This window comes from Ptiloglossa arizonensis, chromosome 3 (genome assembly GCF_051014685.1).
Source record: "Ptiloglossa arizonensis isolate GNS036 chromosome 3, iyPtiAriz1_principal, whole genome shotgun sequence".
NCBI lineage: Eukaryota > Metazoa > Arthropoda > Insecta > Hymenoptera > Colletidae > Ptiloglossa > Ptiloglossa arizonensis.
In genome coordinates, this window is record NC_135050.1 from 5,892,971 (window position 1) to 5,909,519 (window position 16,549).

A 16,549-nucleotide genomic window follows, 5' to 3' on the forward strand; every position below is an offset into this window, starting at 1 on the left:
TACCAAGCGCAAACTTAGACATTTATAGGGAACTCGAACCACCTCTCACCACTGGAACCGACAGCGCGAGGGTTCCCCCACCACTAACATGAAGTCACGAATCCACATTAATAGAGAGCCATCAAGAGAAGGCGCAGGGAACTTGTGTGTTCAGTGGAGCTTGCGCTAGTGACGAGTTTCTGAACCTGTAAGGTGCTTGAAACCATCTCCTTGGCATACCTCTTTGAAGTAGCTCCAACCAGTCTCGTATTTCCCTTATCCATTCTTAATTTTCCATTCATTAACACATGTTTACTATTTTCCAACTACAATTAATTTTATCTACAATCTATTAACATTACCGTTATCAAAATATAAATTAACGTTTTACTAGTTTTATTATAATTTACTAGATCTACTATCATTTCATCTTCTAAAATTCATTGTTATATATTTATTATACTGTAATCGAGTTATTTCAGTTAACTTAATCTATCGGGAAAGAGGAATTTGTATTCAAGTTTCTTTTTAAATTAATTTTGCGTCACAGCAAATTCACTATAAATAGTTTACTTTAGGACTCGTTCTTCTTGAGGACGTTAGCTAACCATAATTTTACTAATGATAAAAAGAGGGAGAAACACTAGAACGAGCAAAAATGGTACAAGTCTGGCTTAATTCAAGATATTTACATGTACCTGAGGAAATTTCAAAATTGATTTTCTTGTAATCGAACCATGTAAAAATTAATTTTATTTTCCATTTTTAGTGTATTATTTCATGAAGAGTAATAACCTGGTACTCTCAATACAATTGTATATATTTTGTGGAACACTCTGTAGATTCAATAAGAATAGCTGTTTCCAATCTTTAATTTATCGCATACATCAAATTTAATGTATTCAACTTGAACTTTTTAATTCTACATATATTTATTTTCTTTTTATTAACAGATGATTAACTATCTTTAGGAAGACTACAGGGTTACATTTTTTAATTTATGCATTCGAATCTTACTGAAATTTAAAAATACCGGCAAGTAAAAGCTTAATTGAAACAAAATCGTCTCACTTAAATAAATTATACAAAATTATTGAAAAGTACTAAAATTTTCATTCAAAAGTAATTTAAATATTAATCGCAAACGCTTAAGTTACAAGATTGCTCATTTTATTATATTGAAATATGAAATATCCCAATCATACCGATACCAAAAAATGTTCCAATTTAATATATAATTTCTGAATGAATTTTTAAGTTTTTTGTTCTGTTTATATTTTGAATTATCAGTTACGTATTTAAGAAGTGATTGAATAATAATACATTTTTGTGTTTTTCGTGTTCTATAAACATTGGTAATTCTAAACTTTAAGATTCTTGGTTTTAGAGGCATCGATAAATATATGTCTACAATTTGCATATTCTCAAATAGTAGTTTAATCCGCGTAATTAAAAGATGATGTTTCAAAGTATTTGTATACTATTGTGAAAGGAATATGTATATAGGGTAAGATATGAAGTTAGAACCATAAAATAAACTTTTTCTTTAAAAATTTACTTGCAAACGCTTCGTTCAAGAGATATTGACTTTTAAGGTTATAAGACTTAGGAATTAATAGTATTGAAATATCTCTGTTTTGAAGATCGAAAATTATTAGTATGTTTCTATTAGTAAGTTCTATCGAAAGCTCCTTTCATTCGTACTAAGTACAGCTTTGCCTCTGCCATCTCCGGACCAACTCCATTGGAAACTTTTCTATGGGGAGCACTGAAGGAAAATATGTATAAATAGTTTGTTAATGACTTTCAAACATAAAAACGGAGAATAATACACGTGCAAAGAAATTGCAGACGTACGTTAAGTAAACGTTCATTCTCTTCGAGTTGGAGACAGTGTTTTTAAAAAAAATATGTAATAATAACATTTTCTTTAGCAATGAATGCAATAAACCTACATTATTCCAATGTTACTCGTTCCTAAGTCTTATAAGTGTAAAAGTCAATGTCTCTCGTGTGCATTTGCAAGCACACTTCTAGAGGAAAAGTTGATTGTTTCATGATTTTAAATTCATATCCCAAGTCTGGCTATTCAACTCTGAAATATGTACCCTGTATAATAGGATTTATTGATGTTTGGCTTCTTGCGCTGTAACTTTCCTCTCCATTGAATTTTTAGCCTTAGACAAACTGTGACCAAACCGAGAATGTTCCTGTACGTTCTCAATTGGTTTAAATCAATGCTGGTTATTCTGAAACTTGAATTCCATGGTCGATGTATCATTTTTTTGCGAATGGTGTTGTCTATGGCGCGTGGACGTTTGAAAAAATGTTTCCGACTTACGTTTACACGAATTCAATAAAGAGTTAAGAAATATATGATGCACGATGGATGCGCAAAGAGAATTTATCACCGGCGGCTTTCAAACTTACTTAAAGAGTGCGAGACGTGTTGCAGTAACAGCATGCGAACCTGTCGTTGCACCTACATCGTTGGTATGCCGATGATGTCAGAATGAAATACACGCTTCACGTTTTGTATAGAAATACCAAGTAATGACAACGGCCTGATTCGTATACACCAAGGCGCGATAAAGATTAATCACTCTTTTGTCTTCTACGCGCGTCCAATTGTTACTCGTGCCGTGTTCTTCCATAGGAAACTGCTTTGCCTCAGGCGAGAGAAATATATCTTGCAAATCGAACATCTCTGCACATAAAACGCGAGACATTCGAAATTACCACATCGATATACATTGATATTGTTATTTCTATGGAAAAAATAAATCAAATGGATGTTGCATGCTTTCAAAGAAAATGTGCAATGGTTGAAACGAAATCTTTTTTACTCAAAGGTAGAATACTTGAAAAATGAGTTTGTATACAGCAAGATTGTTTATAAATGTTAGATCGTGTGATAAGATGCCCATAGAATGTATAGAACTAAAACACGAGCAATTGAAAGATTTTCTTCAATTTTCTAAAATTCAGAGACGTATGTCTTATCATACAAGAAAAGACACTTGAAAATATCACCGTGATTTGCATTCATATTCTTATCTCGAAAGAAAAATGGACTAAAATAAAGTTACATGGTTTCAAAGAGAATATAAGTTCGATCAAACGAAACCTTTTTAGGGAAAGGTTTCCAGAGATTTGAGGATAATTTTTCTTTTTTAAAATAACGAAATGTATCTATTTTTTATGTAACAGGATTGCAGTATAAATTATTTTGAATGCAACCATCGTAAGCTTTGCGGTTAGACTTCCATGATTGTTCCTAGAAAAAAACCAAAGCTGATACAAATAAATTTACGTAAAATTCCGACTACAGTTATTGTAGTGTGTGCGTGTATGTGTGTGTATGGGATGAATGTAGTAATTGGTATCTTTGCTCTTATTGATAGAAAAAAGTTTTAGAAAAATTTTCATATTTTTTATCAAGTTCTATTATTGTGTAATGCGACTTTTTTCAAAGGTGCATGGGTGCAGTTGTAATTCCACTTATTGCTTATGTGGAACCTTATAATTTCACCTTTTCATGTGATTTTGCATAAAGAAATGTTAAAGTACTATGTCAAAGAAATGAATACTTCACGAGATATTTAACTTTTTATTAACTTCTACAATAAATGTTCAAATGTTCCAACATTCTAAACATATCAACTTTCTCGTTTTCTGTAAATTTTTACTACGATACGATTGTAGTAAAAAAACTATTAAATACGTAAGTGTAAATAAACAACACGCAACGAGACGAGAATTATGTTGAACTGTAATAATAAACACGATAGTGACGTAACATGACATTTTCACATTTACATAAAAGGGAAATTGAAAACAACCATTTAAAGATGAGTTCTCGCCAACTGAAAAATGAATTAAAATTGTAAAAATCGAATGAAGAAATACTTAGAATATAATTGCAGAACATTTGAATGTTTATTGTAAATGTTAAGCATAGGTTAAATATCTTGAAAAGTATTAATTTCTTCAACATAGTACCTGTATATTTCTATGTATAATCACGCGAAGAATCCCACCGATAAAATCAATATAGGATGATTTACTATTTTTAACGTTTTCGATAATGTGAAGAATTTCATTGCTAGTTATGTTAAGTATAATATATATTAATTTTCACCCTGTAAGTCCGTATTTATGTAATTTTCTTCAGTTGCATTTGCTTGGTTGCCTGAGTTACCATCGTTGATCCAGTCTAGAGAGAATGCGTTGTATAAATAGTTGGCACATTCCTGTGCCTGCTTGTAATCGCTCCTTGTCCATGTAACCTATGTTTCGACAGTTTCCTGATTGCAGGAGTTGCTTTTGTTGATCTTTTTATTTTATTTGTGGCTTTTCAGAGAGAAAAGTTAGCGTTGAATACTTCGCTTGTAATCGAGCACTACTATACGTGAATAGTAAACGTGATATGTAGTAACTTTTTCAATGGGCAATCGAATTAATTAATTTTAATTATATAATTTTCTTATCTCATATTCCTTGTGAATTAAAGAATTTATTTATCACACTTATCTTTGTTCGCAGTTTTATAGATTTTAAACAACTCCTAAACTTTGTTACGATAATTAAATATTATCACGAACAATTTCTATATTATTCCCATGCATATTAATGAATGTTCTTAAACGTGTGTATCTGTAATTGAAAAAACTGATCTTAGAGAACACCGTTTGATAAAAATGTATCGAAGCAAAAGCAATAACATAGACCTTGATAAATACGTGAAAATCTAAATATATTATTTACAATTCAACAATAACTATCATAATGACTGGAATATGAAATTCTTAGAAATGAGTTCCTCTTAAAATATATTTTGTATGTAATTTGGAAAATAATTTTATTTCGTGGAGCATGTACAAAACTGTTCATTAACGTTTCGTTACAGATTTATTAATGAATTCAGAAAAAAAGCAAAGATTTATCAAAATATTTGAATAAAAATATTATAATATGCGTTGCATAAATAATTGGCACATTCCTGTGCCTGCTTGTTTATATGCTCGAGTAGAATATTTTGCTTAACTTTCTCTAAAATGTGTTACAATAGTTTCATTCATTAAGAGTATGATGTAATATAAACGACTTTACTCTTCCTTGCATTAAAAACAGATTTAATTAAAATGTACTAAATTGGAAACACGTGATATTTAATCTTCAAAATTTTTAAAAGAGAACACTGGTGGTGTACTAGTGCCCTATTCATTGGATATTGTGAAGAAATTTTTGTTTTAGTTTAGTTAAAGTTGATCTACGATCAAAAAAGTTATTAGTCCAGATTCATGCTGTTTAAATATATTTACATGTTGAAAGGTTACCGACTGTGTGATGCAACGTGGCCATCAAGAATTGAGACGCAAAGTAGGGGTGGTTAAAAGTAATTAATTAAAGTGGGGACATGGATTGTATTGAGTGATTTGGTCAGTGATTTAGAGTCTATCTCGTGTGCAAGTGATTACGGGTAGAGTCGACAGGCGTTTCAATAACATAAATTGCTTTCTGCAGAGATTAAGCGCTTACGTAGACAATGTCAATGCTCAACGAATCGAAAATTTAACCATTCAACCAGGAACAATCACCCTAACCTCCTTTTAGTTTTCTACTACAAAATTTACCGAGTGGTTTGGCTTTATGAGTGATTATTACTGTAATCTTGGTATAATTGATTTAGGAATACGTGAAATCTTCTAGTGAATAGTACAATTTTATTATTTCAGAATAAAGACACGACTATTTTAATTTACCATTAGTATAGTTAATTTTTATCTTTTATTTTACCTCAATCTATGTCACTTTTTAATATTTTGTCACTACGTTTATTGACGAATAATTATACTTTCAAGTAAGATCAAATAATATTCGAATAATTTAAATAATACAGATAAAAAGCGTTGTGCAAATTAAAGTAATAATATTGTAACATATATAATATTTCCAGCGCATTATACAACGGGTTTCAATAATCATAGTACACACACGAAAGGGATGGTTCTTGATACAAAAAAAAAAATAAAAATATAAAATGCAATTCTTTTTATCTTCATTTATTGTGATCAATAACTGTGTATGCAGCAAAGTGGCAGAATTTTTTATAATTTCTCTAATTTGATTAGTCTTACATTAAAAGGTGACATCTTAAGCTTTTTTGCGAAACCATCCTAATTATGTATAGACACAAATTGTTATGTGTACGCATGTCCAATAGATTTTCAAAATTGTTTTTCGTGATACGATAAAAAGTAAAACAAAAACATATTATTGTATATTAAATATTTCTCGGTAGTACTTTGATTATTGGAACATCTCGTGTATTCCATTTGATATTTTAATCTTTTAAATGTACCGATAAAGCGATTTATTGTGCAGTCAATGAAACGTTAAACTTTTGTTTAAAATTGAAATATAGTCGCATATTTGATATATTAGTGAGTTTAAATCTAAGTACAAATTGAATTTATAAAAATTTTTATACGTTACCCTTTGTAGATTATTCTCTGTGTTTCTGAAAAGTGTACGAAAACAAAAATATCTGATAAATGAATTCGTTTCATCAACTTCCAATATTTATATTAAATTTTTCATTTCATAGATATGCAATAAAACCTATGATGAAATAAAGTTAAAATAAAGTTAATAAAAACAGTATATTTAATGATCCTCAAATAATGAGAAACAAATACTCACAGAAACAGCTTAATAAATGTACACTGTATACTTCTTGTACACTGAGAACTTTTCCTGTCTAGTATGAGTATTTTCTGCACGCTTTAATTTTGAGGTTTGACCAACTATATAGTCCCGTAATAATCTGATTACAGGTAGTGTACATTATTTAACGAAGTGTACAGAATTCATTCAATAACTATAATAAAGTGAAATAAAAGTGTAGGGAACCTGATACCTTTCATTCATCTTCCACTTTATATTTGTGTTTCGCAGTGTAATTTTACCTGGAAATACATATAATCAGACTACATTCGCTATAAGAGAATACAATTATAGGTTCTCCTAGTAAACTACCGTGAACAAGAAGTCCACGACAAGTGTCCACGATATAATTCTCTAGGAATGCGTGCATAGTATCAAGTGCTTGCTCAGATTAAACAGAGTAACAAGAAGCAAGGGACGTTTACAGTATCGACGACGTAGATACAAACAAGCGGTTTGATATGTTTGTGTGTGTTACTTTCAAACTTGCATTAATAAACTTTGTATGATCTAAAATCAACGCCACTGTTTTACAAATGACTATTAATTTTATTAACGTAGAAACAGTCCTAACAAGTAATTTATTGTTCCAAAACGTTTTCATTCATATATTCTTTTAGTATTTTATTTTACTTATTTTAAATATGCTTCAAATAATTTAAAAAATTGTCAAAAATTGTCTACTTTAATGAGTACACTATTGATAATTCACTAATACATAGGTAAATATATTATTTTCTACTCTTTATATAAAACTGAAGCAGCATTAAACTTTAGAAAGTAGGAGTTATAATATAGTATGATATCCATAACTTTATTAACTATAATATTTGTTCTCAATAAAATAAAGTAAAGTTTTTATACAACTGAAAATTGTTGTAAAAGAATTTTCATCGCGCAGTCAGTCATATTTCAGTCATATGTCACACGTCATATATCAGTATTAAAAATACTTCGTTAATTGTTGCAGAACACGTGAAGAATTGTAATTACCGCCCGCCTCATTTGATCCCATAATTGTTTACTCTAATAACATAGGTACCTTAAATTATACTTAATAACACTTAAGGCTCGCTGTAAATTATATTTAATAACTCAACTTAATGTAATTAGAAGAAATGCGGAACTGGTTGTTACGAGCCAAGATTGAACGTCAGCAAAGCCAGAGATTGTTGTCAGAATTTTCGAGGTCTTGCTAGGGGCGTGAAATTAGAATGCGTGGACGAACTCGCGCCTGATTAACATCGAAACTCACTATACTCGGTGTGAAGAATAGTAGCTGGTCAGGAAACTTTCCATCGTCTAACACCGTCCTGCTTCATTTCCTCTTTTGCGGTATCACGACGACTTTATTTGTGACGAGCGGTTGCATCTGGACTTATAGGAGTCTAGTCTAAGCTTTATGGTTTCTTTCATTACTAATGAAACCTAGTTACCTTTCCCTTTCATCCTCACAACTTCTTTCTCATTTTTACTCGCTACTAAGTAACCTTTGTGCGCGTACTATCTGTGATTGATAACCAAAAGTGTCGCTATGCCCACTAAGTCGAATCTTATTCGCTAAATAATCGAAACCAAAATGCTTGTACCTCTTATCGATTCTGTATAAGACAATTACCAATGGATAGGTAAGCTTTTCTTCATAAAATGGGTCCCAACAAGACCTTATGCGAATTATTTGTAATTGATATTTTATAAATATTGTAACGAAAACATAAATCAATTGGTAGAAGAAATTGCCGAAACTATCGATCTCTTAAATTGGACCTTACGGATTTCTTTGTTATTGATAAATAATAACATTATAAACATAAAATACATGAATGTTGAGAAATGGAAAAGAATATTTCTCATTAAAGTCTTGCTTAATAATAGCTACAGATATTTAAAAGAATTATGAAGGTTTGATGTGATTGATGAATTTACTTTAATTGATAATTTAATTGATAAATAATCAATATAGTTTCAGTCCATATTTTTAAATTTGTCTACAACTAGGACTATTATAGGATTACTTTATATTTAAATACGTAGTATATATTTGCTCACGATGTAATTGTACACATACATTATATTTATCTATACATATACATTTATATAAATATATATTGCACTTGGAATTCGTATGAAGAAAAAGATTTGTTATTGTCCCAGTTGCGTATAATAATTTTAATTTATTGCTATACGTATTGACAATGAATTCTTCGAAATATGAAACAAAGAATAGAACATTAACAAAAAATATTAGATACTTTCGTTTTAAGTTTTTTATACCGGTAAACATTTGAAGTTTTGAATTTAGTATATTTCAAGAACTCTTGATAACATATTCGGAAAACGTGTTCTTAGTTTAAATAAAAATTGAAGTATCATTTAAACTAACATAGTTTCTTAACGTATGTAAGTATTCAGTATTCTTTTATACTAGATGAAGAGCTACATTGGTTGATATATATTACAGAATGTATGGTTCTATTTAAATGAATAAAATTAACCTTCGCATATTTTATACACTTCCATCTACTTGATTTTGCACTTTATTTTTGTCATATTTAAAATCTGTTTGACACAATATGACTCAGTTTTGTGAGATATACTATACATATACTGTAATTTGAAGTCAAATACTATAAATAATTTGAAATTATGTATGATATGATATTATTATACATGTGCAACGTAAGATAACAATTGATGTATGAAAAAGTGCAATATTCTACATAAATGATAATGCATAGCAATGTTAGCATAATATATAAAGAATTATTAAAGTAGAAAGGACATAGTAAGATTGATGAAGTATTTAATTTTAATTTTTTTCAAGTAAAATATGTTTCTTTTGTTTTATATCTGATTCTAAGTATACGATAAAAAATCAGAAAATTTTACTATAATACTTCAGTAAAAAGAAAACGTATATTTTATTCTAATACTTTTTCAAACATTAGTACGAGAAACATAAGTTTCATATATTCTAAATACCTTTCGTTTGGGTTTATCCCGTTGAGAAGTGTAAAAAATGAATATGATATATTGTATGGAATAAATCGATCATTTTAATTCATCTAGATGATCAATCATTTTTAAAGCCACTTTTTATCAATTTTGTTTATCGCGGTTTTAATGAATATCCAATTCTGTTACAGTGCGAAGTGTAAATGGATCGGTCTTCCATATTATGAAAGTAAATCGATTGCAGATGGGAGCATATCTGTGCATCGCTTCTAATGGCGTTCCGCCTACTGTCAGTAAAAGAATAATGCTCATAGTACATTGTAAGTATCCCTTTTCTATAGTGTTCTGTACTACTGTTCATGTGGTACTTGTAAGCATTTATGCGATTCAATTTAATTTAAAATAAATTAAATCTAAGCTAAATTTAATTTGTTTTGTTTACTGCGACTTTGCAGTTTCTCCAACGATTTCTATAGAGAATCAGTTAGTAGGAACACGGGAAGGACAGAATATGACTCTGGAGTGCAATTCAGAAGCGTTCCCGAAATCAATTAATTATTGGACAAAAGAAAACAACGAAGTGATCCAAACTGGTATTTAAAATTAAATATCGTGCAATTCTTGTTAGAATGAACTCATTTTTTAAAGTCAAAGACTTATTTAAACAAGTAGTACAAATTTAATAAAATGTTTAAGAAGAACATATTATCAAGTTAATAACAATAAGCAAAATTCGAAACCGTAAGAAGAACATATTTGTAGTTATCGAGAAATATATACGAGTTTATTGAGCTCAAATTAAAACATTTTACATAAAAGCAAAATTAACTGATACATTGCTACATACAAATATTTTTTTTCGTTCTAAACATTTTTTGTAGATTATTTAAGAGACTTTTCATTGATTTAGTACTATACAATACTGGTATTTCTCCAATTTTTTTGCAAACTTACATTTTTCCTTGTCATGATCAACGTAGCTAGAAAAAGTCGCTGAAACTTAGTTTTAAAGAGTGGCAGACTACTATACTAGAGGTGAAGTAATGAAAGCTATGTCATCACTCTTTACAACTGAGTTGCCAGCTGGTGTAAAGTAATAAAAATGATATAATAATACTTTTTATTTTTAAAACAATATATTTAGCATATTAGTTTCACTTCTACCATTAGTTCTGTAATTCATTATTTGTCTTATATCATACACATGAATAAATATCTGTGGAAATTACAAACGCGAATAAAATTTACTATACACGTTAAATGATCATTAATCAATTAACATTTATTTTGTAGACTGTATGTTCTATAGTACAATTTATGATATTAGTAGGCACCAATGTTTACTAATTTTGTATTCCATACTCTTATTATTAAAATTTTGTTCTATGAAATAAATCTATACAAGGTGGATTGGAAATCGTAATACACCCGGATGAAATTTACACCCGGAAATTTTCCAAATCTCGTAAAGCATGCACAAATATTTTCATCTTAAACAAAGAATTACGATCCCTTAAAAAATAGTAAACTAGAATGGTTGATGTTTATAAACAACAATAATATCCAAAAACAAAATTAGCGTACTGGAAAATGTCATAAAAAATGTTGCTTGTTTAATTAAGGTCAAGTATTAATGTGTATGTTTTCTATATGCATGCTTGTTAATTTCGCACTTAAAAGTTATTTCTTTTTTGCCAATTAATTTATCATCAATTTATCATTTTTAGTAATTAATGCTTGAAATTTTTGGATTTATCTAATAACATAAACGATTGAAGACATTATAAGAAGGAATGGGGAGAAAGATTGATCAAAAATTGATTTGATAGATACAATTATCATGAAGCTTGATTGTTATTTTAAGATTTTGAATATGTACCGATATTATGACAAGGGAATACTAGTACTAAATAGTCATTTGTAATTAACCCGTGTACGCTTGTTCAAATTTGATAATATAAAATAAAATTCAGTGGCACTAAATTGTATTTATAATGACTACGTAGTTCGTGCGATCGATCATTTTACTAGATCAAAACTCGTCATTAATTTAACAATTTTGTTGTAATATTTCATTTAAAAAATTGCTAACAAACTGTATTTAAAAACAATGAAAATCTGAAAGAACCTTCAGACTTGATTTTTGTTGGTATTTCTAATATTATACGGTCAAACATTACTTTGATGGAATTTTATTTAGACTTACACATTATTCAAATATAATTCATATATGTGGTATCGGAATTTTCCGTTCCCACTCGAGCCTGCTTCGAATGCAGGCCTAGAATAAGATGCATTGCGTGCGAACGGACCTGCGTTTGGATAAACACTTTGGCGTCAAGCTGTCGCCAGGTTTTCCGAGGACACGAGCAACCCTTTACGAGAATCGTGCAAGACGACCAAGCATAGAAATGCGTGAGAGCGAAAGGAAATGCATGTGGTCCGAGGAAAATGTAGAGTGTTTGAAAAAGACGAGCAATTGAGATGGGTGAACGTGACCAGATGCCTGTGAAAGAGGTTGAGGATTAGAATGAAAGGGAATGAATGCGCGTAAGAATATAGGGTGCGAAAGAAACGTGTTTGAGGCAGTAGAAGAGAGTTGTAAAGACGCAGGCGACGAAGACGGTAACGACGCGTGCCGAGGGCACTAAGACGATTAGTTTAATTTTGTAATAATTAATATACTTTTAGTATATAAAGAGAAAACCATTTTAATACCGCGTCTTAATATAATATAATCAAATGCTATCCAACATATACAATTCAGAGATAAATCCAGATCTTGGTCGGTTTACAATAACTTTATTGATGCAACTCTTATTATGTTAATTTTTTTCTGCCATTCCCCACAGCTGGATTCCATAAGTCCAAATTGGTTTTATTATACATTTGTATGTTAGAAGTTTGTTACTCTTATTGAGCTTGTAATTTAATGTAATTGTTTTACTAACTCTTCATTCGAGTCAATATAAATACCTCAGACTCGAGATAATAGTACCATGATATAGAAATAATTCTACAAGACAGTTCCTCTTGTTTTCACTACAGATTCATATTGCATGTACCGTGTACTTATATTACGTTAGATCGATGTGCCAGGGACTGTATATCTTTTTATTTAAATATAAATGACAAAAGATTTGGTCTATTACGATTGAAATTTAGAGTATTGTATGTGATTGCATAATAAATACGTTTTAAATCATCAAGTCCAAACAGAAAATGGTTAGAGTGTGTAAAGAATTATTAAGACTAGTGCAAAAATGTGTTACTAAGTTACGCCTCGGATATCGAGTTCATACATTTTGGCTATTTATATTTAAAAACAAAAGATTCCAATTACAAAATAGCAAAGGATTTTTTAATTTCTTTTCAAATGTACAGTTGATCTTGAAAAAGATCCTACGTTACCATTAACATTCGTAAATTGGCTTTGTTCTATCAGAGAAAGAGATCTAAATACAGTATTTATATAACAAAGATAACAAGAAATTGATGTTTCTTCATAAGTAACAAAAATCATTATTAGAATTACTTTACATTATAAATATGAGAAAAGTTGCATTTGTGCTTTTGCCCTGTAGTGTATGATATAAAAAAAACTTACTATAGATAGATACTAATTGTTTACTACAACTTTGATATCGTTAGAATCACAAAATATTATTTTTTCGACAAATTAGTAATAATTTACATGTCAACTGCAATAAACTTCAGTTACAATATCTCTTCGTTCAGATTGTATTCAAACCGTATATAGCTTTGTTCGTTCAATTTTCAATGTCAAAGGATTTATCTTTAAGCTTGATAGCATTTATTGATAAACCGACCCCACATTTATCGAATAAATATATCTCTTAGTTTTATATCCTCTTGATTCATACTCTACAGTGACTACAGTGACTATGATTATGTTAATCTAATGTGTTGCATTCTACATAAGTGGTGTTGATTTAATAAAATTTAGTAAAAGGTTGTTCTCATATTACGAAATTTACACATAGACACAAACATACTTGCACATTTACATGTTTGTAATGGATGTGTTCCCGGCCTGCTAATTCAGTGAAGAGCGATTGAACCGTACTGGCCAACATAGTTAACGCTGTTTTATTAACGAGTGTACACACAGTATACGACACATATGTATCGTACATTACTGGAACGGTCTAACAGCGTTGCAGTCGGATACACGGAAATGCATGGAGCCATAATTACTTCGAATAATGAGACTTTGCTACTAAACTCATCGCGGACAAAGATTATTTATAGAATATTTTAGCGTCGTATTTATGTTTGTAATAATGTATACCATTTTATGCAACACACTAGGGTAACGATTTAAATATCGCTACATTAATGTGGCAAACGCTTAATTAAGAATGTTATCCAAATAAATATTATCGAAACGAATATTATCATAAATAATACTTTTATTTTATTTTCAAGCAGAATTAAATCGTCATTTTATACAGAAGTATTATAAGTCTTTTTATTGTAATAACAGTGGAATAAAATTCATTCACTCTCCATATGTAAAACCATGACACTCTCACATATGGTTGTGTCAATTGGTGATTGTCACAGTCAATTGTTCAGTTGTTGCTCGCATTATATAAACATAAACAAGCCGAGAAGGTGATTCCGTTACTTTAATCCGATGTAAAAGTTGTTCCTTCAATACGAGTATTATTGTATTCGAAGATTATGCAGCTTGAATGGTTTATTGTGAATGTCATTCAAATTGTCACTTTCTTTTTCATAAGTCGCTGGAAAGAAAAGTATTATTCTATATTAAATAATATCGATGACCTCGATGTTCCCCCAAAAATTACATTTGGAAACATTGTTCTCTATCCCTGTTTCTATTGAATTTTGTTTGAATAATCTGATTCGAGAATTAGAATGATTTAAAAGTGTAACATTATTAGTAAAAATTTCGTAGATGCAAGAATGGTAAAACTAACGAAGGTAGTGAAAATGTTTATCGCGACATCCGTTAATCGACCCTCAGACCACGTTTTAGCAATAGTAACAAAAATCCAAATTAAATTGTAAGATTCATTTGTAAATCCCATTTTTTTCTCGAGAGGTCACTTCACTCGTGTTGTTTTTTAACTTCATGAAAATACACAGAATCTTAAGTATTAGATTGTGTTATATCACACGCATTTTAAAGAAAAAGAGAGATGCAATCTAGAATGAATTGCGGTTCCTATTGGGTCGAACGTTTTAGTCAGCCTTTGAAAGGCTGGCGATTAAGCAAAAGCTACTCGAGTCTGTCGACATTCGACTTATTCATGCTACCACATTCCCCTTAATCCAGAATTGATCTTTTTCTTCCCTTCAAGATATCTCATTATTTTGAATGTAAATAAAGAGTGAATAGTGTTTGAATGTTGTTCTAGAAGTTAAATATTTCAGAAATTATTAATTTCAGATTGACTGACTAAATGATGTAACATAGCAATAATATCACGAGATGAAAAGGTGTTGCGGATCTTTAAAGAGGTTATCATATTCCGTATGTTCAAAACAATGAGATTTTCTGTAAGATTTCAAAAACTGATTAAAAAATTAAATTACAATATTCAATTACAAGAATATAGCAGTTATGCTAAATTCTTTAAAGTTTCCTCTAAAGAACTTGTTAAATAGTTTGCTCCCAAATTTCATTATTCTACCGAACTCTATCATAGTAAACTAACACTTTATTTAAGAAAATCTTTTAGAATCTTTTCCACACCTGTACCTATAAAAAACTATTTCCAATATATTATGTCAAATTTTATTTTTATTCAGGTGCCTAATTGATTGTCTACATTAGAAATTGAAGAAATGTTTAGACAAAGATTTTGATCACTCTTTCCTATGTACTTTTAACTTACTGTCAATTCTGATAAAAATGTCATCTCTACACTAAACGATTGAAAGAAGAAAAAGTTTACAAAGACGTAGTAGTAATTGTTTCGTAAAAAAAAAGGGGATTATCGTTCGTCGTTTCTACTGTTTCTCGTTATTTGTTGCAGTTTCGTTTTGTCGAGGAACGATTTAGTTCATTGTTATTGGAAAGCGTAGAGTATCGCGCCAACAATATTAAAAGAAAGCAACGCAGTGCTCAAGCAACCTCTGTATAAGAGTGGCGTGCCTGAAGCTACTTACCAATGCCATTACTGTCCTTTCACCCCTCTCTTCCATTGCACTATTCTAACCCGTCCTCTCTGCATTACAACGACTTGCACCCTCCTCGACCATTTCAAACCAGACGTTTTCTGGGTTCGTCGGGCCATGTGTACAACTTTAATGACTCGTGATTGTCATGACTTCTGCTCTTTGCGCCGTTCTTTTCATTCGTAACGTGCGGTTCACCGAGGGAAAACGATGTCTACTCTGTTATTAATTCGTGGACGAAACTTTAAGGTAACGAATTTTTCCAGGATGCGTGCGCTCAAATTTATCTGGATTTCCCATACATCGAGTCTTTCTTATAATTTCAATATCGGCACACTCGACGTTTGAATTAAACGTAGCTTGCTCTCGTTTAACATTTTCGTCGACCTACTATTCCAAGTGTTAACCTTTCTCCTCATATACACGATTTATACTTGTTACGTCAATGGAACGTTCCAGACCTTTTTAAATCGGTATCTTCTTAGCATTAATAACGAGTTGAACATATTGAAGTTGTGAAGTTGTCAATTTAGCTTCTCTTCGAAATGTACAAAGAATTGTGCTATCTTAAAACTACAGTAAGATAAGTTACTCCAATTTTATGTATCGAGTTTCTTAAATGAATTTTCAAATAATAATATAGTAACTACAAACAGCGAGGATTTGCTTAATAGGAAATTTGAAACATTGTTTACTAGTACAGAATCAACTTATA

At 30.2% G+C, this 16,549-nt stretch overlaps 1 protein-coding gene across 1 annotated transcript in view; it reads left to right on the plus strand.

Annotated features, from left to right (window-relative positions):
• The window catches only part of LOC143144270 (neurotrimin), a 291,951-nt gene that overhangs the window by 259,949 nt on the left and 15,453 nt on the right, over nucleotides 1-16,549 (plus strand). The window contains exons 5-6 of the mRNA XM_076306522.1: nucleotides 9,855-9,983; nucleotides 10,119-10,256. Of these exons, the coding sequence (XP_076162637.1) occupies nucleotides 9,855-9,983; nucleotides 10,119-10,256 (267 nt within the window). The remainder of the gene's footprint in view (nucleotides 1-9,854; nucleotides 9,984-10,118; nucleotides 10,257-16,549) is intronic.